Below are 24,745 nucleotides of genomic sequence, written 5' to 3'. Positions count from 1 at the left end.
AGCAGGGAGGGGTCAGGGAAACGCTGGGGATCCCTGATGGGGCCCTTCCCCGTGGCCCCGGGCACTGGGGACCCCCCTGAACCCCCAAAGGCTCAGGGAGGAGCTGAGGGGCTGGAGCTCACCCTAGGGACCCCCCAGACTCCCCCTGCAGCTCCTTGCCAGCCTGATCCCACAGTGAGAGTGGCTGGACAGACAGACAGACACAGTATGGATGGGCTCTGCCCCTCCCCTGGGCCCACCTGGGGGGGTTCAGTGAGCTGAGGAGGGTCCCCCCCACCACTGAAATGGAGCTGGGACCCCCCCCAGCTCATCACAGTGATGGGTCTGTGTGTGACACCCCCAGTGTGTTTGTATGTGACACCCCCGTGTGTGTGTGTGTGACACCCCCGTGTGTGTGTGTGACACCCCCAGTGTGTGTGTGTGTGTTTGTGTGTGTGACACCCCAGTGTGTGTGTGTGACACCCCCCAGTGTGTGTGTGTGACACCCCCAGTGTGTGTGTGTGTGTGTGACACCCCCCGTGTGTGTGTGTGACACCCCCCAGTGTGTGTGTGTGACACCCCCAGTGTGTGTGTGACACCCCCAGTGTGTGTGTGTGACACCCCCGTGTCATGTCCCAGTGTCACCAAGAGGGGACATCACACCCATAGACCCCCTCCCCAAATCTGACAACCCCAACCCCAAGTGGGGAACACAGCACCCACCAACCCCCCCACCCTCGGGGCTCTGCAAATGCCATTTTTTTTACCCAAACAGAGCCAAATCTGGCAGGAATTAAAGGGGTTAGGAGGGGGGTGGTGACAGGACGCACACAGGGGGGGGTTCTTGGCTGGGACAAAGGGACTGGGGGAGCCCCCTGGTGTCCCCCCCCCATTGTATTGACAGCAAACGGAGCCCCTCCCTCCCCGCTGTTTACTGTCAACAGCCCGAACTGGGCCCAACTGGGCCAAACTGGGCCCGGCCCCGCTCCCATTCCCCTCCCCGTGCCTATAAAGGTGGGGATGGGGCCGCCCCCCTGTCCCTCGGTGCTGTCACCCTCTGCTCGCGGGGTGTCCCCCCTGTCCCCCACCATGCTCTTCTGGCACGGCCAGCCCGAGCCCTGCTGGTCCAGCCCTGGGGACGTGTTCCCCCTGCCCGCCTCGGGGGCGCTCAGGTACCCCCAAATCCGCTGGGCTCGGGGAAACTGAGGCACGGCCGAGCTCCCACCCTTTCCGGGGGGCGTTTTCCCGCAGGGACCCCCCGGTCCTGCCCTGCCTGAAGCAGGAGGAGCCCAAGGGCGTCCCCACATGGCAGCCACCCTTCCGGTACATCCTGTGTGCCCCGACCTCCCCGGCCGTGCGGCACCACGAGGAGACCCTCACCTACCTGAACCAGGGTGAGTCTGGGGGCGCCGGGGGGGAGGGACCCCCCACCCCTCCCTCACAATGAGGGCTCAGTCCCCCCTCCCGGCCCCCTCCCCCAGGGCAGCCCTACGAGATCCGCATGATGGGAACGGGAACGGCCCGGGGGGACCCGGCCGAGGGGCGCAGGGTGGTCAAGGTGAGCGGGGTGGGGACCTGGGGGGACCCCGGGGAAAAGATCTGGGCTCAAGTCCCGGTTCTGTCCCAGTCCAGACCCAGTTTTGCCCCAGTCCAGCCTCATTGGAGCCCCAGTCCAGCCTCATTGGAGCCCCAGTTCAGCCTCATTGGAGCCCCAGTCCTAACCCAGTCCAGCCCCAGTTCTACCCCACCCCAGCCCCAATTTTGCCACAGTCCAGCCCCATCTCAATCCTATCCCAGTGCAACCCCAGTCCTGGCTCTGTTGCCCCAGTTCAAGTCCAGTCTAGCCCCAGTTTTGCCCCAGTGCAGCCTCCTTTCAGCCCCAGTACAGCTCCACTCCAGCCCCAGTTCAACACCAGTTCAGCCCCAATTTTGCCCCAGTCCAGCCCCAGTTCAGCCCCATCTCATTCCCAGTCCAGTCCTAGCTCTGCCCCAGTTCAACACCAGTCTAGCCCCAGTTCAGCCCCGGTTCAGGCTCAGTCCAGTCCTAGCTCTGCCCCGGTCCAGTTCCAGTCCAGCCCCAGTTTTGCTCCAGTCCAGCCCCAGTTTTGCCCCAGTCCAGCCCCGTTCATCCCCAGTCCAGTCCTAGCCGTGCCCCGGTTCAACCCCAGTGTAGCCCCAGTTCTGCCCCAGTCCAGCCCCAGTTCTGCCCCAGTCCAAGCCCAGCTGAGCCCCAGTCTGGGGCCGTGCCCCTGCCCAGAGCCTGGTCCGGGTGGTTTTCCACGACCGCCGCCTCCAGTACTCGGAGCAGCAGCAGCTCGAGGGCTGGCGCTGGAGCCGCCCGGGCGACCGAATCCTGGACATCGGTGGGTGCCGGGGCTGGGGAGGGGCCGGGGGGGCTGCAGGGGCCGCGCTGACCCCGCTCCCGCAGACATCCCGCTCTCCGTGGGGATCCTGGAGCCCCAAATCCACCCCACGCTGCTCAACACGGTGGAATTCCTCTGGGACCCCTCCCGACGCACGTCCGTGTTCGTGCAGGTGGGAGCCAGGGCTCGGGGGGGTCCTGGGGGGGGTCACAGCGCCCAGTCCTGACCCTGCTGTCCCCCCCCCCATCCCATCCCATCCCAGGTTCACTGCATCAGCACCGAGTTCACGCTGCGGAAGAACGGGGGGGAGAAGGGGGTCCCCTTCCGCATCCAGATCGACACCTTTGGGGTGGGGGGCAAGGGGGACCCCCCTGAGCACCTGCACTCCGCCAGCTGCCTGGTCAAGGTGTTCAAGGTACCAGGGAGGGGGGGAAACTCCAGTGCCCCCAGTGTTCCCAGTGCCCCCAGTGTTCCCAGTGCCCCCAGTGTTCCCAGTGCTCCCAGTGCCCCTGGTGTCCCCACTGCCCCTGGTGTTCCCAGTGTTCCCAGTGCCCCCAGTGCTCCCAGTGCCCCCAGTGCCCCCAGTGCTCCCAGTGCCCCCCCACTACTGGGAGACCCCACTCTGGGCTGGGGGGTGGGTGCATGGTGGGGTCGGGGGGGGGCCCGGGGCCACCCTCACCCCCCGGCACAGCCCAAGGGGGCCGATAGGAAGCAGAGGACAGAGCGGGAGAAGGTGGAGAAGCAGCCGGCGGCCGAGAGGGAGAAATTCCAGCCGCCCTACGAGAGCACCGTGCTGGCCGAGGTGGGGCCCGGCCCTGGCGCCCCCCGTGGGCCGAGGGTACCCCCGGGACCCTGCACCCATCACCCCCCCCTCCTCTTCAGTGCCCCCCATGGTTGGACGCGCTGGGTGCCCCCCACAGCCCCCCGGGGCTGCCAGCCCCGCACCCCTTCAAGCTGCTGAGCCCCGAAAGGTGAGCGGGGAACCCCAGACCCCCCATTTCCCCACTGCTGGGGTCTCCCTCTGTGACCCCTGCCCCACAGGGTGTGCGTGTGTCTTTCCCCCTGGGAAAGCCAGGGGTCTGCTAAGGAAGGCAGGAGCCTCCCCTGAGATGGAGAATGTAAACCCTCCCCACCCCTCTGAATTGCTGTAAATTTTAAATTAAGGGGCTCTCAGGCAAAATATATGGGAACAGGAAATCACAGTTCTTTAATAGGGAAAAGAAAAAAATAAAAGGATAAAATAAACAATGCAGTGCACCAGAACAACACTGCCAGAGTCAGAACCCAACCTGACACCCTGTGGGGTGTTGGCAGCAGAACCATTGGAATTGTGGCTGCAGTTTTTTTGAAGTGTCAGGGGTGGCTCTGCTGGAGCAGGGATCCTGTAGAGAAGGATGGATTCTGCCTCTGAAGATCCAGTGGAGGAAGAGGCAGCTGCTGTTCCTCTGGGGAATCCCGTGGAGAAGCTGTGCTGGTGTCTCCAAACCTCTGGATTATATCTGGGTAGCAATGCTTGGCTCCTCCCTCTGGGCTCACATCTGCCAATGGGATGCTGTAGTTCTTATCAGCCATGCAGTGACAATCAATAGCTGTTATCAGCAGTGTCCCCTCCCGAGGGAGGAGTGATTGTGGTCACTCAGAGAGAGAGATAAGGCAAACTGCCCACTTGACAAAGGTAATCTGCCATACAGATGGCAATTGAAAACATCTTGCCTGCAATCTTCAACAGCGCGTCCCCCGTGTCCCCCGCCTGCGCTGCCGAGGGCCCCGCGGGGAGTCCTGGCGAGGTGAGGGAGCCCCCAGAGCCTCCCCGGCCCCCCAGGACGGGCTGGGGTTGTGCCCGCTCGGGTCGTGCCCCGCTGAGCCCCCGCTGAGCCCCCACAGGCGCTGAGCCCCCGCTGAGCCCCCACAGGCGCTGAGCCCCTGCGCTTCCCCGCTGGAGACGCAGCAGTGGCTGCTCCGCCGCCGCTTCTCCTCCTGCGCCCGCGTCTTCGCCAACTTCACCGGTGAGAGCCGGGGCCGGGCCGGGGCTCAGAGCCGGGACCCCCTCCTGCCGCCCCCTGAGCGCCCCCGTCCGCAGGCGCGGATCTGCTGAAGCTCTCGCGCAGGGACCTGATCCAGATCTGCGGAGCCCCGGACGGGATCCGCCTCTGCCACGCCCTGGCGGGCAGGTCAGGCTCCCGCGCCCCCGGTGCCGCTTTCTGGGGACCCCCGGGGGGCTCCGTGGGGTCCGACCCCATCCTGGCCCCCCGCCAGAGCCTCCTGTGCCCCCTCAGGTGCCCGCGGCCCCGGCTGACCCTGTACGTGACACGGGAACCCGGCGGGGCTGAGAGTGCAGAGGGGGCGGGATCAGGTGAGGAGGGGCTCAGGTGTGCGGGGAGGGGGCTCAGGTGTGTGGGGAGGGGGCTCAGGTGTGTGGGGAGGGACTCAGGTGTGTGAGGAGGGGCTCAGGTGTGCGGGGAAGGGGCTCAGGTGTGTGAGGAGGGGCTCAGGTGTGTGAGGAGGGGCTCAGGTGTGCAGAGAGGGGCTCAGGTGTGCAGCAGCGTGAGGATGGAGGGTGGGCACTCAGCCCCATCCCATCCCATCCCATCCCATCCCATGCCCAGGGCTGTACCAGGAGCTGCACCTGCAGCAGCTGACGGTGCCCGAGCTCACCGCGAGGTTGGCGCAGCTGCTGGGGCTGCCCCCGGGGCAGATCCTGCGGCTCTCCCGCCAGGGCCCCGCCGGCATCCACGTCCTCGTCAGCGACGCGGTGAGGACACGGGGACAGCCGGGGAGGGCAGGGAGGCACAGACCCCGCAGCGCCCCCGAGCTGCAGCAGGAGGGTCCCTGAACCCCCCTGAACCCCCCTGAGCCTCCCCCTGTGCCCCGCAGATGATCAGGAACCTCCAGGACGAGACGAGATTCGTGGTGGCGATCGGCAAAGGTACCGCGCTGGCCGCGGCCGGGCAGGGGACATCGGTGGCCCCGACTGAGCCGCGTCCCCTGCCCGCAGCCCCCGGCCCCGAGGGCTTCCAGCTGCTGCTGCGGTAGGAGCCGGCCACGCTGGGAAGGGACCGAGAGAGGAGCCCGGGGCTGGCAGAGCCCCCAGAGCCCGCCCGAGGGGACGGGACCCGTCCTATCCCCCCCCGTGTCCTTGGTGTCCCCGCTTTCCATTAAAGAACGGCGGGAGCGGCCCCGGACGCGGCCTCGTCCTTGCAGCGCCCGCGGGGGTTTGGGGTCCCTGGGGTGGGTTTGGGGTGCGGGGTCGGTCCCTCGGCCCCAGCAGGGGACACCGGGCAGGGCAGGTCCCGTCCCAGCCCTTGCGGACGGAACCGGGGCAGCCCCGGCGGGCAGAGCCCGGTGCCGCCTCCGGCCGGTCGGGAACGGGGCTCTGCAAACAGCGGAGCCTTCCCGGGGCCGGCGGAGCGCGACCGGGACGTCCTTGGGAGCGAATTCCTGGGGCAAAGGACGGGATTGGGATAAACAAAGCGGGAGCAGGGGAGGAAGGGGAGGACCGGGAGGAGCTGGGACAGCCCCGGAGCGGAGCCGCCATCACAGACACGGGGAGGACACGGGGCCCTGGACCCATCGCTGGAGGGGACAAGAGAACGCCCCCGATCCTCCCAACAGCACCGCATGGGGATCCAGAGTGCCACCAGCCCTGTCCCGAGTGTCCCCTCTGTCCCCACCAGGGCCACCTGAGCCAGGCGTGTTTGTAACTTCCTGCCACTGTCACACCCGCAGTGCCAAGCACGGACCTCACCATGGAAAGGAAATTTCCCAGCTCTCTCTGTGCCCCAGCCCAGGGAGGGGGGTGCAGCAGCCACCGGGAGACCCCCGAGTTTGAAAGTGTCAAAGCCCCCGAGGGAAGGGGACAGGGCTGGGAACGGGGGGGTCACAGCCCCTGGGGACCCCCGGGTGGGCTCAGCTGCACCTTTGGGGACAGAGGGTGAAGCACAAAGAGCCCCGAGGGTGGCACTGCTGGCACAGGGTGACATTGCCAGCCTGGGATAAGGGATGGATTTCCCTCATCCCTTAAAAAATCAGCTCCAGATTTCCATGGGAGGTCAGTCAGGAGGCGATGGGACACTGGGGACACTGCCAGGATGGGTCCTCGCAGGGCCCAGGGGAGAACAAAAGGCTGGGAGGGCACGGACTGAGCTGGGAATCGAGGAGGAAAAGCAGCTTCTCCTTGATTTTCTCCACAATTTTAGCGCCACATCCCCCAAACTGCAGCACAGGAGCTTCTGCCAGGCCTTGGCACAGAGGGAGGGCAGAAACCTTGACCTGGATGCCAGAAAAGAAAGCAAAAAGGGAAAAACACCCCAAAACACCCCCAGGCCCATCAAACACACAGCCCTTCACCAGAAAAAGCCAAAATGGTTTAGGATATTTTCCAGAACACTACAGCCAAGAACCTTGTCACACTGATCCCAATCCACCCTTATCCTGCCAAAAAAACCCCAAATTACCCCAAAACCACGACAGCAGCAGCCAGCCATGAACAATGGAGAGAAAAATCAAAGAGAAATACAAAGGGAATTACAGAGATGTGCAAAAAATGGAACTTGTTGTTCCCACCTGCCCCATCCTCACCGAGTCACAGAACTGGGCTAAAAGGGGCTGCAGGGTCTCCAAGGCCCAGAAAATTCTCTTTTTTTGGTGGCACTGGATCTGCTCAGCCTCACTGGAGGATTTTCTACCCCAGAAGGTCCCAGGCTGTTTCCTGGAGAGGTCCCTTGGTCCCTGCTCCTGCTGGGAGCCCAGGGGCAGCTGGAAGGTGCTGGAAGGTGCTGGAAGGTGCTGGAAGGTGCTGGAAGGTGCTGGAAGGTGCTGGAAGGCAGATCCAGGCTCCAGGAATCTCTGCTGGGAGGTGGGGACACAACCAGGGAGGATTCCAAGGACAGGAACAGCCCAGGGGGTAAAACTGAAGGAGCTGCCCCAGCTGAGGCTGGAGAAGGGGATTTGGCTTGGAAATGGGACGGGATCCTCACCCAGGGCTGGATTTGGCTTGGAAATGGGATGGGATCCTCATCCAGGGCTGGATCTGGCTTGGAAATGGGATGGGATCCTCATCCAGGGCTGGATCTGGCTTGGAAATGGGACGGGATCCTCACCCAGGGCTGGATCTGGCTTGGAAATGGGATGGGATCCTCACCCAGGGCTGGATTGGGCTTGGAAATGGGATGGGATCCTCACCCAGGGCTGGCTCCGTGCTGGAGCTGTCCCAGAGCCCCCCCAGAAACCCCAGGATGGAGAAATTCCTCCAAATGCTGGGCACTGAGCCCTCCACAGCCACCAGATCCCACCCAGGAAGATCCCAGGAGCATCCCAGGCTATGGAAAGGAGTCCCTGGATGAGCTCCAAGGTCCTCCCACCCCAAACCCCATCCCTGAGTCCATGCAAACACTCAGAGCTGCCCTCAGGAGCTGCCCCATGCAGGAGATGGATTTCCCCCCACTCAGTGATTCCCCCAACGAGACACAGCTTGGAAAATGGTGTTTATTGGTATTTATAAATATAAACATCAGGAAGAGTCCATTTGAAGACGGATAATTGACTTAAAAGGACACTGTCAAGAAGTTTGAGCTACCTTAATGCTGTCACCCTGGTCTGCAAACAGAAAAGAAATTGCTTTGGGTTCTGTGTTCTGGAGTTTTCCCTGGAAAACTCTGCTCTGTTCCAAAGGGATCAGTCAGCCAAAATCCTGCTCTTCGCTCTCCCCTGCCACAGTAGGAACTAAACAAAAGTGTTTTGTTTGTTTTCTTTTATTTTCCCAGAGTTGTGCAAATCCTGTGATTGCTGGGTGACCCCTCGCCCGTCCACTCTGTCACCACCATCTTCTGCCACCCTGAAACCCGGAGAAAGTTCTGGAAATGAAGGCGCCCGAGGAGAGGGGGAGAATCCACAGCGCTAAAGAGGATTTGAATAAATATAAGGGATTAAAAGCCACCTACAGGAGGGCATTGACAGTATCCTTTTAACCACAGCAGCCTGGAGATGCTCCCAGGCTGGGGGAGATGAAGGGGGGCAGCTCCAGGGGCACCTGGGACCCTCCTGCTGGGAACAGCTCATTGTCCTTGGAATTCCTGGTGGGAAAATCCCCCCCTTCCAGCCCCTGAACAGCCCCTCCTGCTGCTGCAGCTGCTCCTTCCCCACCAGGAGATTCCTCAGCAGCCAGGGGAAGCCAAAGCCCTCGGGCCAGGGCAGCCCCGAGCTCCCCGCACGGACAGCGGGAACGACGGACGCGGAGCCACGGACCTGCCCTGCCCCTTCACCCCTTGGGATCTGCCCAGCAGTTCCACCCTGGCATTTCAGCACTCTGGGCTCCCCTGGAGCCTGAAACACCCCAAAAAAGCAGCCACTGACCACCCCCCACCCCTCCTCCTGCCCCAGAGCTGGGCCTGGCACATCCAAAGCCCATCCAGGGCTCCCTGCAGGGCTCCACACTTACCTGGACAGGTGGGGAGGGCAGGAAGGGCCCCCACAGGGAGTGAGGGAGGATCCCAGCCCTGCTCCATCAGGGAATCCTTAATTCTTCATCAGGGCAACAAGCAAAAAGCTCTACTTGGCTTGTCCTTGGGGGAGGATGGAGGGAAAGGACGGGAGGAGGGAACTCTCAGTCCTTGGAACACGGGCTGGGACTTTCTCCCTGTGCTGAGAATTCTACGTTTGTATATCTATTAATTTGTATATCTGTTATTCCCTGTGTGGAGGATTATATCCTTGTCATTGGGATAAAACCTGGATTTGGGAGAAGTTTGGACACCCAGTCCCTGATCACACAGGCCAGGAGAGCCCAGCCTGGGGTGGGTGCAGCTCCCTGTGCTCCTTTCAGATCTTCCTGACAGCTCATCACAGGCTCAGGCCTCTCCTGGGGAAAAATTCCTTATGGGTTTGCTGGGAAATCTCAACAAATTACTGAATTTGGAAGAAAAATTTGGGAAAAAAACTTAGAAAAAAAAAAAAAGCAGGATTTGGGGAGGGTAAAATATCTGGAATTAGAAATTCCAAGGTCTATCACAACAATCTGGGAAGAATCTGACACAGGGAAGATGAGCCTTCATGTGAGCATGCTCAGGTGGGAGCAGGGAAGCACAGAGAAATCCTGGATCCAGGGGAAATCTGGGATCTCAGGGAAATTCTGGATCCCAGGGAAATCTGGGATCCCAGGGAAATTCTGGATCCTAGGGAAATTCTGGATCCCAGGGGAATCCTGGCTCAGCAGCTGCTGTTTCATTCCCTCACTGACAAACGGACATGGAACGTGTTGGGGTTTCCAGGTTTTGTTGGGGTTTTTCAGGTTTGTTGGGGTTTTTCAGGTTTGTTGGGGTTTTCAAGTTTTGTTGGGGTTCTCAGGTTTTGTTTGGGTTTTCAAGTTTTGTTTGGGTTTCCAGGTTTTGTTTGAGTTTTCAGGTTTGTTGGGGTTTTCAAGTTTTGTTGGGGTTTTCAAGTTTTGTTTGGGTTTTCAGGTTCTGTTTGGGTTTTCAGGTTTTGTTTGAGTTTTCAGATTTTGTTGGAGTTTTCAAGTTTTGTTTGGGTTTTCAGGTTTTGTTGGGGTTCTCAGGTTTTGTTGAGGTTTTCAGGTTTGTTGGGGTTTCCAGGTTTTGTTTGGGTTTTCAAGTTTTGCTGGGGTTTTCAGGTTTGTTGGGGTTCTCAGGTTTTGTTTGGGTTTCCAGGTTTGTTGGGGTTTTTCCTCCTGCACAAGGGGGTTAAATTAAAGCGTGTTCCTCTCCTCTCCCCTCTCCCCACTCCCAAGGATCTCGGTTCCTTTTCCAACCTCACCAGCAGCATCAGTCCCTGCAGGCTGGGAGCCCTCCCCTCCTGGCCAGGGCTATTCCCAGGGATTCCCAGCAGGAATGGTTCAGGATCAGGCCCACCCAGGCCCAGCTGCAGCTCCATCCCCAGTCCCTCATCCCGCCGGGATCACAGGGGGTGTGTGGGTGGCTGCAGGGCAGCCCAGCCCTGCTCACTGGCCCTGGCAAATGACACTGGGGGCGCTTTTCCTCCAAGGTTCTGGAGATCCGGGCAATTCCCAGGCGTGGTTCCAGCCCCAGCTGGCCGGGAGGAGGCTCCAGTGTCATAGGATGATGCAGCATCTGCAGAAGCGCTGTCGGCTGCCGCCCACCGAGGGCGGGGGGGTCACCGGGGCGAAGTAGGCGTGGACTTTGATGTTGGGCAGGTGGGTCTGCAAGGGACACGCGGCCGTCTCAGGGCTCGGCTCCCGCCCCCGGCAGTTCCCCCCGGTGCTGGTGCTCACAGGGCTCCCAGGATGAGGGATTGATGGTTCCCACAGCTCCTCTGAGCACCAGCAGCAAGCAGGTGATGGGAAATTCGAGCTCCTCCCCGTGGATAAACCCTTCCTATCCCACCTCCTCCCTGTGGATAAACCCTTCCTATCCCAGCTCCTCCCCATCCCAGCTCCTCCCCGTGGATAAACCCCCACAATCCCAGCTCCTCCTTATGGATAAACCCCCACAATCCCAGCTCCTCCCCATGGATAAACCCTTCCTATCCCAGCTCCTCCCCATCCCAGTTCCTCCCCATGGATAAACCCCACAATCCCAGCTCCTCCCCATCCCAGCTCCTCCCTGTGGATAAACCCTTCCTATCCCAGCTCCTCCCCATGGATAAACCCTCTCCATCCCAGCTCCTCCTTATGGATAAACTCTCTCCATCCCAGCTCCTCCTTATGGATGAACCCTTCCTATTCCAGCTCCTCCTTATGGATAAACCCTTCCTATCCCACCTCCTCCCCATCCCAGCTCCTCCCTATGGATAAACCTCCACAATCTCAGGTCCTCCCTATGGATAAACCCTCTCCATCCCAGCCCTTCCTTATGGATAAAACCCTCTCCATCCCAGCTCCTCCTTATGGATAAACCCTCTCCATCCCAGCTCCTCCCTGGAGCACCTCAAGAGCTGCCACAGCCTCGAGAGGATAGAACTGTACCCCCATCCCACCTCCTCCACATCCCAGCTCCTCCCCATGACTGAATCCTCCCCATCCCAGCTCCTCCCCATCCCAGCTCCTCCCCATCCCAGCTCACCCTGAGTCTCTTGATCCCGGCCCGCGTGATCTGCTGGCAGTCGTACAGTTCTATCCTCTCGAGGCTGTGGCAGCTCTTGAGGTGCTCCAGGGAGGCGTCAGTGATCAGGGGGCAGTTGTCCAGCTCGATCACCTCCAGCCGGTCGTGGGCGCAGGCGCCGTTGCCCAGGTGACGAATCCCATCGTCCGTGATCAGCTCGCAGTGGGATAAACTCTGTCCCCAAACACAGGGGTTAAACTCTGTCCCCAAACACAGGGGTTAAACTCTGTCCTGAGACAGAGGGGCTAAACTCTGTCCCTAAACACAGGGGTTAAACTCTGTCCTGAGACAGAGGGGCTAAACTCTGTCCCCAAACACAGGGGTTAAACTCTGTCCCCAGACACAGGGGTTAAACTCTGTCCCAAACACAGGGGATAAACTCTGTCCTCAAACACAGGGGTTAAACTTTGTCCTGAGACAGAAGGGTTAAACTCTGTCCCCAGACAGAAGGGTTAAATTTTGTCCCTAAACAGAGGGGTTGAACTCTATCCTGAGACAGAAGGGTTAACTCTGTCCCTACACAGAAGGGTTAAACTCTGTCCCCAGAAGGGTTAAACTCTGTCCCCAGACACAGGGGTTAAACTCTGTCCTCAGAAGGGTTTAACTCTGTCCCCACACAGAAGGGTTAAACTCTGTCCCCAGGAGGGTTAAACTCTGTCCCCACACAGAGGGGTTAAACTCTGTCCCCAGAAGGATTAAACTCTGTCCCCAGAAGGGTTAAACTCTGTCCCCACACACAGGGGTTAAACCCAGCTCCTGACAGCCCCAGCCCAGCCAGAACTCGCAGGGGATATGGGAGGATGGTCAGTGTTTGGTGGGGCTGGGCTGGGCTGTGCCCACTCCCGGGTTCTGGGGGTTTCTGAGCAGGGATGTGCTGGAAAGGGGAACAATTCCAGCTGGAGGGGGAAATTCCTGCCTGGGAGGGTGGGCAGGCCCTGGCACAGGGTGCCCAGAGCAGCTGGGGCTGCCCCTGGATCCCTGAGGTGTTCAAGGCCAGGTTGGGCAGGATTGGAGCACCTGGGGTAGTGGGAGGTGTCCCATGGGAACAGGATCATCTTTAGGGTCCCTTCCACGGTTCCAGGGGAATGCAGACCCCCAGGCTGGCACAGAAATTCCAGCCCAGCTGAGCTATGCAAAGACCCACCTTTGGCACACCTGAGGCCTCACCCACCATGGGAAGGACCCCAGCCCTGGGGCCAAGAAGCAGCAGGAACACGATGCCCCCCTCCCCTCAGTGTGGATTTTCAGGGGGATTCACCTGGAAAGTCCTCGAGGAGGAAGCAGGGCCTGAGGCAGGAGCTGGAGCTGCCTTTCCTGAGGGATGAGTGCACTGCAGAACCCACATCCCCACACCTCCCAGGACAGGATCCCTCATGGCACAGCCCCAGGGCTGACAGAAACCAAATTCCCAGAGTTTCAGCCCCAAAGGCTTCCCAGAGGCACTGAGCACTCCAGCTCCTGGCTGCCCTGCAGGTTCCTCTTTACAGACAGACAGACAGACTGACAGCTCCTGTGCAGGCAGATCCCACCTGGAATTCTGCTCCTGGCAGAATCCCCACAACCCTTTTCCTGTGGAGGCCTGGGGTGGGATTCCTGCAAGCAGCAGGGATGGGATAAGAGGTTCCTCAGGGTCAGGTTTGCAGCAGAATTCTTCCAACTGTGAAGTCAGGGAGTGTTTAAAATCCCTTTGTTTGGAGAAAGGAAATGCTGGAAGTGTCCCTTGGGATACTCACCAGGACCTGCAGCCGTGGACAGTGTATGGAAAGCTGGATTAGTGTGCTGTCTGTAATCTGGAAAAGAAGGAAAAGTCATTCAATTTTGGTGCTGGGCACAAGGATTTGGGTTTTTTTTTCTCTTCTACCAAAGCAAAACTGCAGGATTTTCCTTAATCCATGAGATTTCCCCACAGCCTCGCAGGAATCCTCATGGAAATCCCCTCCTGCCCTTGGAGAACTGGGATGCAGAGGCATCACTGGATTGTTTTGAACTTCCCTAAGGGGCTGAGATCAGCTCCCAGATGTGTCCCAAATGTTCCTCTGGAAGGACAAGGAGGGCTCAGATTCCCTCTGAACACCCTACAGATTGCCCAGCTCCTGGTTTTCTTCAGGAAGAAGGAATTCCCTGCAAAGGTTCCCAATCCCAAACCCAGGAGCTGCCTGGGATGGATTTGTGCCCTGGCCCAGCTTCACTTCTCCCTTTTTAGGGTCATTCCCAATCCCTTCCTGCCTGGGCTGCTGTCATTCCCTCTTTAAATCCCAAATTTCTGTCCAGACACGGGGTCCAGCTGTTCCCAGGAATCCCAATCCCATTCCCTTTGTCACTACCCTCGGGCTTGGAGGGTTTTTCATGGAATTTGAGTCAATTCCACCCTTTTCCCTGGAAATGCTTCAGCCCAGTTTTGATTTCAATCCCCCAAAATCTTTGCTGTTTCACAATTTTCCCCATGCTTTTCCAAATCAGGGGGAACTCTCCTTATTTTTAGCAAGATAAGATTCTTCTCTGGGATTTTCCCAGAAAAATCTGGGATTTTCTCTCACAAATCCATTATTTGACCCAGGATCTCTCACTATTAAATATTTCTTATTTACAGCAGCGTTCCCATGGAATCCAAACCAAGGATAAAACCTCATTCCCAACATTCTCCTCTCCAAATCCAGCCACTCCTTCCACTCAGGATTCCACACTAAGTTCTGATATGGAGAAAATCTCTTTAATTTTCCACCAATTTTCCACACTGCTGCAAGAGAAACAGCCTGAGGTGGAATTCCTACCTGGACACACTCTTCCAGATCCATTTTTTCAAGCTCATGGCAATTCTAGAATAAAGAGAATTCCAAACACCCATGGTGAGTGTGAAGGCCAGACAGCAAATATAGATATATAAAATTTATAAATAATAGAAATAAATTGTGTTGTAAATAGAAATAGTACATTAAATACAAATATTATAAATACAAATATAGAAACAATAAATAGAAATGTAAGCACACAATCAAAAATAAAAATAAAAATTAAATAATAAAAACACATAAATATATACAGTATAAAATATACATATAAATAAATTTATGAAAATTAGAAAATATAAAAATAAAATATAAAATATAAATATGAATATAAATATGAATTAACCACCACAAACATTGCTTTAAAAATTAAAGTGTTTCTCCATGAAATAGCACAACTGCAAGGAAAGCTTACAAAGTTTCTGAAGGATAATAAAGGAAATTTCACTCATTTAAGGGGTTTCTTAATCATGGTGAGTAATTGAAGTTAAATTTAGACAAAACAGTAAAGTTTATAACTAAAATATTTAACATTTCCTGTGGTTTGGATGCAAATCCTCCCAGGTGTGCGAGCCAGCACGATGCCAAAGATCCCATAAAACCCAATTTTTGGACCTTAAGCTTCTGCTCAAATTCCAAGTTTTCCCAAACCTCCTGGGGTATTTTTTTTTTAATTTTTTTTGCCAAGAAAAGGAAGGAAAAGCAGGAGGGGAAGGAGGAGGAGGAGGAGGAGCAGGGCTCTTACCCTGGCCAGGGTGGTGAAGCCCACGTCGGTCAGCTGGGAGCACCGCACCACTTCCAGTATTCTGCAGGACACAAGGAAAGAACCATGGGGGAGCCCCCAGAGCCCAGGAGAGGCTGGGAATGACCTCAGAGACCCCCCCAGTGCCACCCCTGCCCAGGGGACACAGGGATGTCTCCATCCCACGCCCTCGTGGAGCTGCTCTGGGGTTTGACACCTTCATGAGAAGGAATTCTGATGTTGGGGTTCTTTCCATGCTGGACACAAATGGAAAGCTCATTTGCCTCAGGAGAAATCCTGCTCCAAGCCAGAAGCTCTGCTATGGAGTTCTGGATGCTGAGAATTTTTAGATTTTCTGTGCTGACAGATTCTGACTGCCAGGAGAACCTGAGGCTGCCAAAATTGACTGACAGCAGTGGGATTGTGGTGCAGACTTGGTTAGAAGTGTGTAACATCACAGGGTGGAAAATCAGAGTTTGGGGTTTTAGAATATAGTAATAAATATGAAGCAAGATGGAGGTTTTAGGATAGAGACAGCTTCTTCTTCTTCTTCTTCTTCTTCATGGGTTTGGGTGGTACTGGACAGGAAAGTCCACAGTGCAGACTTTGAGTGATCAGTTATTGGGTTAAAAGGGAAAATAATTTGGGTATTGTTTCTTAATTGGATAGTTCAGTCTTAAAAGACCTTGTAACAAGAGATTGTTGGCCATTTTGTGCCTTGCTAATGAGAGACTGCAGAACTCACTGCTGTGAGACTGTAACACTGATAATAAACAATGAACACCTGAGTCTGAATGGGAACTATCACCTCAAGGGCCTTCAATCCTCACCCCAACAGAGGTAGGAAAAAGAAGCTGAAAACTGGAATTCCTCCTCTGGAATTTGGGATGGGATTTGTCCTGGTTGAGTTCCTGCACCTCTGGAAAGCTTCACCCCATCACAAACTTCCTTCATGGATACACACAGACCCTGTGGGAACCACGCTGGGAGCTCTTTTAAACCCCAAAAATTTGGGGCCAACCCAAAAAATCCCAACCACCCTGTTCCAAACACCTGGAAAAAAGCTCAGAATGGGAAAACCTTTGTGTGTGGGGTGGTGAAATGGCTCAGAGACCACGTGGAGGCTCTGCTGAGAGTTCCATGGGGGCAGAGCTGGCAGAACTCACCGGAGGCGTGGGCAGTTCTGTCCCAGGGCGTTGAGGATGGCGTCGGTGATGTTGGAGCAGCCAGAAGCACACAGGGACTGCAGCTTGTGGCAGCCCCTGCAGATGGTGATGAGCCCATCATCTGTGATTTGCTGCCAGGGAAAGCACAGCTCCCTCAATCCAGGTAGGATTTGTCTCTCCCAGTTCCAAATCCCAGCTCTTTTTGGCCCAAAAATTGTTACGGAAATGTTTCGCCCCAAAAATTGTTATGGAGAAGCAGCAGAAAGAGGATAAACCTTGCTGGATTTGGGAATATCAAGGAAGGGATTTGGAGGGAAATGTTTTGGAGCTGGACCCAGTGAGGAATGGGGGAAGGTGCTGGGAGTCTTGTAGGGCTTTGTAATTCCTGCTTGGGAAGACACAGGGAGTCTGTCCATCCCATCCCTGGACATAAGGAGTCTGTCCATTTGTGTTCCTGGACACAGGGAGTCTGTCCATCCCTGTCCCTGGATATAGGGAGTCCATCCAATCCCACCCCTGGATACAGGGGGTGAATCCATCCCTGTCCCTGGACACAGGGAGTCTGTCCATTTGTGTTCCTGAGCACAGGGAGTCTGTCCATCCCTGTCCCTGGGCACAGCGGGTCTGTCCATCCCACCCCTGGGCACAGGGGGTCCATCCATGCCTGTTCCTGTGTCAGACTGTAATGGCACAGACAGAGAGCCCATGCCAAAAGTGTGTGTTTATGCCAAAAAAATCTATTTTTTGGCATAAACACACATTTTTGGCACTGCAGAGCTGGTTGAGGGCCTTTCTGTGCACAGGATGTGTCTTTGTAGGCTCAGACCTGCAGGGGGACCAGAGGAGAGGCCTGGCAGAACCAGCCCAGCCTGATGGGAAGGATTTTTCCAGCTCAGAGGGAAGAGAGAAACACCCCTGGAGGGAATCCTGGGCACTCACCAGGCAGGTCTGCAGGTTCAGGGTCACCAGCTCAGGACAGTGGGCACCAATGAATTTGAGGGCCTCGTCCTCCAGCTGGAAAAGAAACCACAGGGATGGGGACTGGGAGCACTGGGATCCAGGAATTGAAGCTGGGACAGCAGGGAATGGGGATTTCCTCTGGGAAGGAGGGAAAGGCAGCACAGGAGCAGCAGCACCAGGAGTGTTCCTGCTTTTTACTCCATCAGGAGCAGAGCAGGCAGAGGAAAAGGACTGCCAAGAAACCCCCCTGAGCCCAGATGTGCCCATGGATCACAGTGACCTCCTCCAAAGGATCAGTGGGAAAAGAAAAACTGGGATAAAAAGATTCTCCAGCTCCACAAGTGATTTATTCCTTGTCCCACTCATTGGGGCTGTTGAAGAACTTCCAGCCCAGCACCTGATCTCCAGCACTGAGGGGATTTTGGAGAAGGGAAGAACCCAAACCCCTGGATTTCCATGCCCACACCCTGAGGAGCAGCAGGACTGTGACAAGTGGCAAAAGTGACAAATGGCCACCCCAGCTGTGGCCACTGTCACTTTTGCAGCTGTACCTGGGTGCAGCCCTTGAGGGACAGGGCCCGGAGCCCCCCGCAGCCCCGCACCAGCGCCTGGATCCCGTCCTTGGTCACTTGGTCACACCAGGAGATGATGAGCTGTTCCAGCAGCGGGCATCCCTCGCTGGGGACACAGGGACACACATGGAAAGCCTCAGGAGAAATCCTGCTCCGAGCCAGAAGCTCTGCTGTTCCCATTTCTGGGAGCCACAGAGCGGCCCCACAGCCAGCAGGGGACACCGGGCAGAGCCCAGCTCCAGAGGGAATGCTGGGATGGCTGGAGGATCTCAGAGGACTTTTCCAGCCTTAATGGTTCTAAAATTCCATGGACAAATCCCTGCTGCCAGCTCCTACCTGAGTGCTTTCAGGGACAGGTTGGTGATGGAGGTGCAAGAAGCCAAATCCAGGTGCCTGAGTTTGGAGCAGAACTTGCTGAGGCTGGTGCAGGTGCTGGAAGAGACACAGGGGGACACCTCCTGCAATGGATTCATGCCAGGCCACAGAAATCCCATGGGATGGGCAGGCTGGGGTGAGGATGGAGGTGCAAACCCAGCACAGGTGCCCAGAGCAGCTGGGGCTGCCCCTGGATCCCTGGCAGTGCCAAGGCCAGGCTGGACAGGGCCTGGAGCAGCCTGGGATGGTGGAAGCTGCCCTGCCCTGAAGGGGTGGGAATGGATGGGATTTAAGGTCCCTCCCAACCCAAACCATTCCATGATTCCATGGAAAACCTCCCCCAGCCCCAGGCCTGGCTTTGTGGCAGCCAGGGAAGAGGGAAGAGTTTGACTCACGCGTCCGTGATCTTGGTACAACCATTGAGGTTCAACACTTCGATGTTCCTGCAGTTCTGGGCAAAGGTCCTGGGGTGAGGGAAAGGGAAAACATTGGGAGTTCCAGGTGGTTTGTAACTCATTCAGAATAAAGTTTTACAAACCTGATTCAAGGAGAAAACAGAAAATCAAGAAGGAAATCAAGAAGAAAACCAGGAAAATCGAAAGAATGAAGAAAGAAGAAAGGAATCAAGAAAATCAAGAAGGAAATCAGGATGAAAATCAGGATTAAGATCAAGAAAAGAATCAAGAAAGTAGAAAATCCAGAAGAAAATGTTATTGAGATATAGAAGAAAATTAATTGAGATATTATAAATATGTCACTAAAAACAAATTTAGTGACATATTTACAATATCGCAATTAATTATATTTATTATTTAATTTAGTAATTTATTCTAATAGTGTTTATTTTTATTAATAAAAATGTATACATTTATAGGTATATACTTATATATTTAAATTTATTGATATGTTTCTATTTCTATTAATTAATTATATTTATTAGTTTATTCATGTAGTCTATTTTAACTTACTTATAGTAATTAATATATGTCTATTTATATATACTTATATAATATCTATACTTATATATAAGTTTATATATTTTATATATAAAAATATATGTATATATATTTATATATACATATATATGTATTTACTTATAGTAATTAATATATTTATATTTTTGATGTACCTATAGTATTTATATTAAATTTAATTAATTTACATTAATTAATATATTTTATATTAATTATATAATATATGAATTCGTATTAATATTATTATTACATTTATATCAATATATTAATATTCATTATTAAATAGATAATTTTATTATAATTTTATTTATATTAATGTTTATATATTAATATATCAATATATTACTTTATTATAGTTTAATTTATATTAATGTTTTACATTTACATATTTATATCTTTATATGTAAATGTAGTGATATATTTATAAAGTTAATTTTTAATTTTGATTTTAATTTTTTATTTATAATTCAATTTTTTAGATAAACCCCAAGAAATTAAATGAAAAAAAAAGGGCAAATTAAACGATAAAATTATTAATAAAATAATTAAATGAGAAATTAAGTAAGAAATGAATAATCTCTGTCACTGCTCTCCAGGTTTTACATCCTGAGTGCCTCAGCTCCAAACTGGGGATAAATTCTCCCCATTTATCCCGAGATAAATGTGGAAATTCGGATTTTTTGGCAGCGGTACCTTAAGGCGTTGTCCCCCACTCCCTGGCAGCCGCGCAGGCTCAGCTTGCGCAGGAATCCCCCACATCTCTTGGAGATGTTCTCCACCACTCGGCCCTGGGGAGGCACAGCAGCCACGTGAGAACCCCCTGAGCCCCAGAAGGTTTTGGGGGGGTTGAATTTGTTATTGAAGGGACAATAACAATGAATTTGTTATTGAAGGGAAAATAATGGGGCTAAGGGGAGAACAATGGGGGCTGAGGGAGGGGAGGGAGAATTATTCAGCTTCTGGAGATGGAGAGACAAGGAGCAATCGCCTGAAGCAAACCAGCCAAAGCATTTTGAGGAATTTCCTCCGTTTTGGAGCTCATCACAGACTCCCCAAGGGAGGTGAGGGAGCTACACCCCAGATTTCCAGGCACAGCCCATGGATAAACTCCAGTTTCTACTCAAAACACAGATGAGCAGAACCAGCCCTCGAGTTCTGCCCCTGCAGGAAAAGGGATTCAAACACTTGTGCTCCAGAGATCCAGAAAATGGTTTTTAATTTCAAATCTGGACCCAAAGGCCCCATTACAGCCAGGATTTACCTTGCCCTGGGACCAAAGGGCAAAACCACTGGAGAATATTTGCACCAGAAACTCAGAACCTTCCCCTGCACTTTGGCTGCTCCTCACAGAGCAGGAGCAGCCCTTGGTCCTTCCAGGACTAACTGGCATTTGGGACCTCTGTGAGATGAGGATCTCCTTCCAGAATCTCTTCTATTCATTTTATTTTATCTCTTTATTCCATTTTCACTTCTATAGTCTATATTCAATTCTATATTCAATTCTATTATATTCTATTCTATCAAGCCTATAAATTCTGCTTGAATTAGAGGAGCCAAACGTGTTTCTATCAAAAATTTACATGGACTGATGGATTTAACTTTGTTACAGCAGAGCCTGAGGATGCCCAGCAGGAACTTTGAGGTGAGCTGCTATAACAAATTTTGTTTTCAGAAGGGAAGCCTGGGCTCAGGCAAGAACACGGGTTTGATGTGCAGAGACATGGAAACCACCCCAAAAGCACTGAGGGATGGGAAAAGCCTGGTTTGTATTCCCAGCTGAGCTGCTCAGTTCCACCTCCTGCCACTCCACACATCAGGAACCCTGAGAACTCTAAATAAAACAATTCCATGGTTCTGGGATTTTTAGGGCACGTTATGAGGTGAGGGATTCATTATGAGGACCCCAAATCCCCCATTTCCTTCCCCCAGGCCACTCAGAGCCTGCTGAGGTGACAGGGCCACCTCCTGCTCCTCATCCCTGACTCTCAGCTGCACAAAGGGATTATTTTAACACTTCCCTACAAAATCAGGGCTGGATTTCCCACAAGGTTGGAACCTTTACTCAGCAGCTGTTTGATGCCTCTGTCTCCCACAAATTAAAGCCACACATTTGCCTCCAATGTGAAACATTCCCAATCTCCCTCTTCCAATGTGTTTTAAACAGGGTAAAAAAAAATTCCTGATAAAAGATTTAAGCATTGGGGGTTTCCTCATCCATTTTCCTGATTAAGGCAATTTGAATTTTCAGCCTCCATCCCCACTGCTGCTGCAGAATCCACATCCCACAGGTTCAGCTACAACAGAGCAGCTCCAAAGCTTCATTTTTTTTTTTAGGAACAATTTGAACCTTGTCCTTCCCAAATCATCTTCACTTCAATTTCAGTTTTTGATATTAAAGATACAAATATTTCAGGCCATGATTCAACAGACATTCAGCCCTCATGGTCTGAGATCTGAGTGCCAGGAGAAGTAGCTTAAATTCTTTTCCATACAAGCAGCAGTTTTCCCCCCAAAAAAGTACCTTTTCTACTAATTTCTGTTTTCAGAACAGACAAAAACTACTTTCCTTTCATTACAACCTTTAAGTCTTGCTAGGGATACAGAATTCTGTCCATTTTCAAAAGCTGAATGGATTGCTTGAGAAACTCCCTCAAGCTGAAGAACTGAAATTAATGATTTCTATCTCCAGGGAAGGTAGAAAGGTTTACACTGGGAGTATTAATCCATTCTAGGCTGTAATTACATTTGAACAAGAAAAAAAAATGGGTTTGTATGTCACTTAATTATACCTCAATATCCCTCTGGAAATCAAACAGGTCAATTCGCTGCCAGTTACTGCCATCCAGGGCCAGAACATTCCATGCCTTTATCAGGGGGGAAAAATGTAAATGTGTGGTTAATATGAAAATAAAAAAAGGTCAGTGAGGACCTAATCACAGTTTGCTCCTTTGAGAAATAACATTCTGTCCCAGGTGGGGAAGCTACAGGTGATTGCAGCCAGCAGGGAGAACTGAGCAGGCACCAGGAGCTTGGTGCCCTCAAAATTCACAATTCTGAGTCCTCCAGCCAGGGAAGAGGTGCCCTGGCTGCTTCCACTCCCTTGGGAGGTGCAGGAATTTCACATTTCTGGCTGGACTTTCCTCCCCAGCACCTCAGAGGACACCTGGGCACAGGTGAGTCCCCACAGCTGCAGCACCAAAGGGTTTGGGTTTTGTTTAAATCACCAAAATCTCCCGTGGTTCCTGCTCCAAAGGAGAGGAAGGAACTCAGAGCTGGTTGCTGTGTCCTCAGGTGAATTTAAAGTTTCAGTTACATCACCAAGGTAAACAAGGGGAGCTTGTAAGAACCAGGAGGCAGCACTGTGCAAAAGACAGGGGTAAACACAGGGGGATTTTCCATCCAAATCCCACCTGCACCGAGCTCCTCCCCAGCACAGAGCAGCAGTTCTGGGCAGGAGTTAGTGCAGAGTTACAACAGATGACAAAACTCAGCATTAATTGAGTTTCTTGGGGTTTAAATCTCACTGCTGATGGTTATGGCCAGGAGAAAAGCAGTGGGAAACGCCCCAGTGGCTGCATAATTCCATGGGCAGTGCAGGGAACGTTCCAGAACCTTCCTGCACATCCCTGCAGGAACTGCCTGTGCTGTGCCACGGAACAGGAGCTGGGACAGGCCAGGAGAACACCCTGACATTGGCAAAGGATCCCTGAGAGCCCATTCTGCCAACACAGCTCTGCTGCATTTCAGCTGGGAGCTCCTTCCCTGCACAACCTGTGCTGCTCAGGTGACAACTGCAATGCCCAGACACCACACAGGGGAATTTCTTAATGCAATTAACAATGTTTAAGCTTTTTTTTTTCAATTCCAATGTGCTTAGAGTAATTAAATCAGTGGTGGTTGAGGTTTGGAGCCAGGACTGATGGGTTTGTGCAGGTGCCACCCAGGCAGGATGGTGACAACACTCCAACACCTTCCCTGGATCACCACCCTGCCCTGCTGTGCTGCTTCCCCTGGGAGTCACCAGGAAAAAGAAATAAATCTGAATAAATGTGGCAGCTCCAGAAAAATGAACCTTCCAGCCCAGCTGGAGGAATTCTCCCAAGCAAATAATCCAAGCTGGTTTAATCCAAGAACAATCCCTCACTTTATTTCCATGCTTACTCCAACTACATCCAAGGAGAAAATGAACTTTCATTGACTGTGCAGCATCTCTGTGAATTAAAATTTCCACCAAAACCCACAGGATGCCATTCTGGGCTCACCCTTTGCTGGAGATTTCAGCAGGGTGAGCTTTCTGTAAAACCCAGAATGAGGGGAAAGTTCTGGGTGAAACATCAGCCCCCTGCCCTTTGTACCTGGGACACTGGAAAATGCTACTCCAGCTTGGAATTCCCTCTCACTGGTGCTATGGGAATTTTCCAGGACCTCCAGGGGACACTAAATAACCCAGCTGAGTGGCACAAAGCTCCCTGGCCCAATCCCCTGGGCAGGGAGGATTGTCACCCAAATCCAACCCCCTGCTAAAATCCACCAAGAAGGAGGAAGGTTCTTACCCTGGAAACTTGAGCACAACGACACAGAGTGACCACATCCAGGAAAGAGAAAATTCTGGAACAGAAATAAGAAATACTTTATAGGTTATTGATATTTAGAACAAAAAGGGGACGTGGAAAACAAAGGGGGGAGGAAAAAAAAAACAAGAAAAAAAGGACTGGGACAGCAAAACTTCTTTGTGATTTGGCTGAAAGCTGAACTGTGAAAGGAAGTGCAGAGGCAGCAGTTCCCAAATGGAAACAAAACACGGCCATGGAGCACTGGGAAACAGAAACCTCCCACCTTGGAGTGGGTCCTGACCCAGAGCAGGGCACTGACTGCTCACCCCAGCGAGCCTGGCAGGAGCTGAGCCAGGCATGGAGCACCAGCAGGGACTGGGCTGGGCTGAGTCTGCACAGGAGGGAACTGAACACTGCACACCTTCAGCACCAGCTCCCAGAAACGGGCACTGCCATCCTCACTACCAGCTCCCAACAGTGGGCACTGCCATCCTCATTACCAGCTCCCAGAAATGGGCACTGCCATCCTCACTAACAGCTCCTAAAAATGGGCACTGCCATCCTCATTACCAGCTCCTAAAAATGGGCACTGCCATCCTCACTACCAGCTCCCAGAAACGGGCACTGCCATCCTCACTACCAGCTCCTAAAAATGGGCACTGCCATCCTCACTACCAGCTCCCAGAAACGGGCACTGCCATCCTCACTACCAGCTCCCAACAGTGGGCACTGCCATCCTCATTACCAGCTCCTAAAAATGGGCAGTGCCATCCTCACTACCAGCTCTGGATCAGGGCACTGCCATCCTCACTACCAGCTCCCAGAAATGGGCACTGCCATCCTCACTAACAGCTCCTAAAAATGGGCACTGCCATCCTCACTACCAGCTCCCAACAGTGGGCACTGCCATCCTCATTACCAGCTTCCAGAAACGGGCACTGCCATCCTCACTACCAGCTCTGGATCAGGGCAGTGCCATCCTCACTACCAGCTCCTAAAAGTGGGCAGTGCCATCCTCACTACCAGCTCTGGATCAGGGCACTGCCATCCTCATTCCCAGTTCTGGGATCAGGGCAGTGCCATCCTCACTACGAGCTCTTAAAAGTGGGCAGTGCCATCCTCATTCCCAGCTCTGGATCAGGGCAGTGCCATCCCTCATTCCCAGCTCTGGATCAGGGCAGTGCCATCCATCCCTCACTGTGGG

General features: G+C 53.5%; 2 protein-coding genes across 8 annotated transcripts in view; one reads left to right on the top strand and one right to left on the bottom strand.

Annotated features, from left to right (window-relative positions):
- Nucleotides 1–458: 458 nt before the first annotated feature.
- On the top strand, nt 459–5,524 carry LOC129130968 (transcription factor CP2-like protein 1). 4 transcript variants are annotated; one of them, XM_077190743.1, is made up of 15 exons: nt 459–1,151; nt 1,231–1,373; nt 1,461–1,537; nt 2,237–2,342; nt 2,408–2,514; nt 2,605–2,757; nt 3,034–3,144; nt 3,225–3,313; nt 4,072–4,129; nt 4,255–4,348; nt 4,423–4,513; nt 4,619–4,695; nt 4,949–5,094; nt 5,217–5,268; nt 5,338–5,524. In XM_077190743.1, exons 1-15 carry the CDS (start codon nt 1,000–1,002, stop codon nt 5,373–5,375), a joined length of 1,494 nt encoding a protein of 497 aa, XP_077046858.1. In that variant the 5' UTR covers nt 459–999; the 3' UTR covers nt 5,376–5,524. The 4 variants fall into 4 exon arrangements, with proteins under 4 accessions (XP_077046858.1, XP_077046857.1, XP_077046856.1 ...); XM_077190742.1 differs by lacking the exons at nt 459–1,151; nt 2,237–2,342 and having other exon boundaries at nt 1,153–1,373; nt 5,217–5,524; XM_077190741.1 differs by lacking the exons at nt 459–1,151; nt 2,237–2,342 and having other exon boundaries at nt 1,153–1,373; nt 2,605–3,144.
- A 2,288-nt stretch (nt 5,525–7,812) lies between these two features.
- Nucleotides 7,813–24,745, bottom strand: part of FBXL20 (F-box and leucine rich repeat protein 20) — a 43,044-nt gene continuing 26,111 nt past the window's right edge. For 2 of the 4 annotated variants that reach the window (XM_077190744.1, XM_054649788.2), the window contains exons 3-15: nt 23,542–23,596; nt 21,778–21,852; nt 19,682–19,776; nt 18,410–18,478; nt 17,976–18,071; nt 17,619–17,745; nt 17,047–17,121; nt 16,108–16,238; nt 14,945–15,005; nt 14,185–14,229; nt 13,147–13,203; nt 11,375–11,587; nt 7,813–10,512 (exon numbers count right to left, since the gene is read on the bottom strand). In XM_077190744.1, coding sequence (XP_077046859.1) covers nt 10,405–10,512; nt 11,375–11,587; nt 13,147–13,203; nt 14,185–14,229; nt 14,945–15,005; nt 16,108–16,238; nt 17,047–17,121; nt 17,619–17,745; nt 17,976–18,071; nt 18,410–18,478; nt 19,682–19,776; nt 21,778–21,852; nt 23,542–23,596 — 1,207 coding nt within the window. In that variant the 3' untranslated portion in view covers nt 7,813–10,404. The remainder of the gene's footprint in view (nt 10,513–11,374; nt 11,588–13,146; nt 13,204–14,184; nt 14,230–14,944; nt 15,006–16,107; nt 16,239–17,046; nt 17,122–17,618; nt 17,746–17,975; nt 18,072–18,409; nt 18,479–19,681; nt 19,777–21,777; nt 21,853–23,541; nt 23,597–24,745) is intronic. The other 2 variants (XR_008535597.2, XM_054649789.2) reach the window with 2 other exon arrangements.

The sequence above is a fragment of the Agelaius phoeniceus genome, chromosome 26, assembly GCF_051311805.1.
Source record: "Agelaius phoeniceus isolate bAgePho1 chromosome 26, bAgePho1.hap1, whole genome shotgun sequence".
NCBI lineage: Eukaryota > Metazoa > Chordata > Aves > Passeriformes > Icteridae > Agelaius > Agelaius phoeniceus.
Note: the sequence above shows the minus strand (reverse complement) of the source record. Positions and strands in the feature narration are given on the sequence as shown.

Coding starts and splice junctions, on each gene's coding strand:
- LOC129130968 (XM_077190740.1), top strand. CDS start 1,285: ATGGCAGCCACCCTTCCGGTACATCCTGTGTGCCCCGACCTCCCCGGC. Junction 2,515..2,604: donor GCACGTCCGTGTTCGTGCAG/GTGGGAGCCAGG, acceptor ATCCCATCCCAG/GTTCACTGCATCAGCACCGA. Junction 3,145..3,224: donor AGAGCACCGTGCTGGCCGAG/GTGGGGCCCGGC, acceptor CCTCCTCTTCAG/TGCCCCCCATGGTTGGACGC.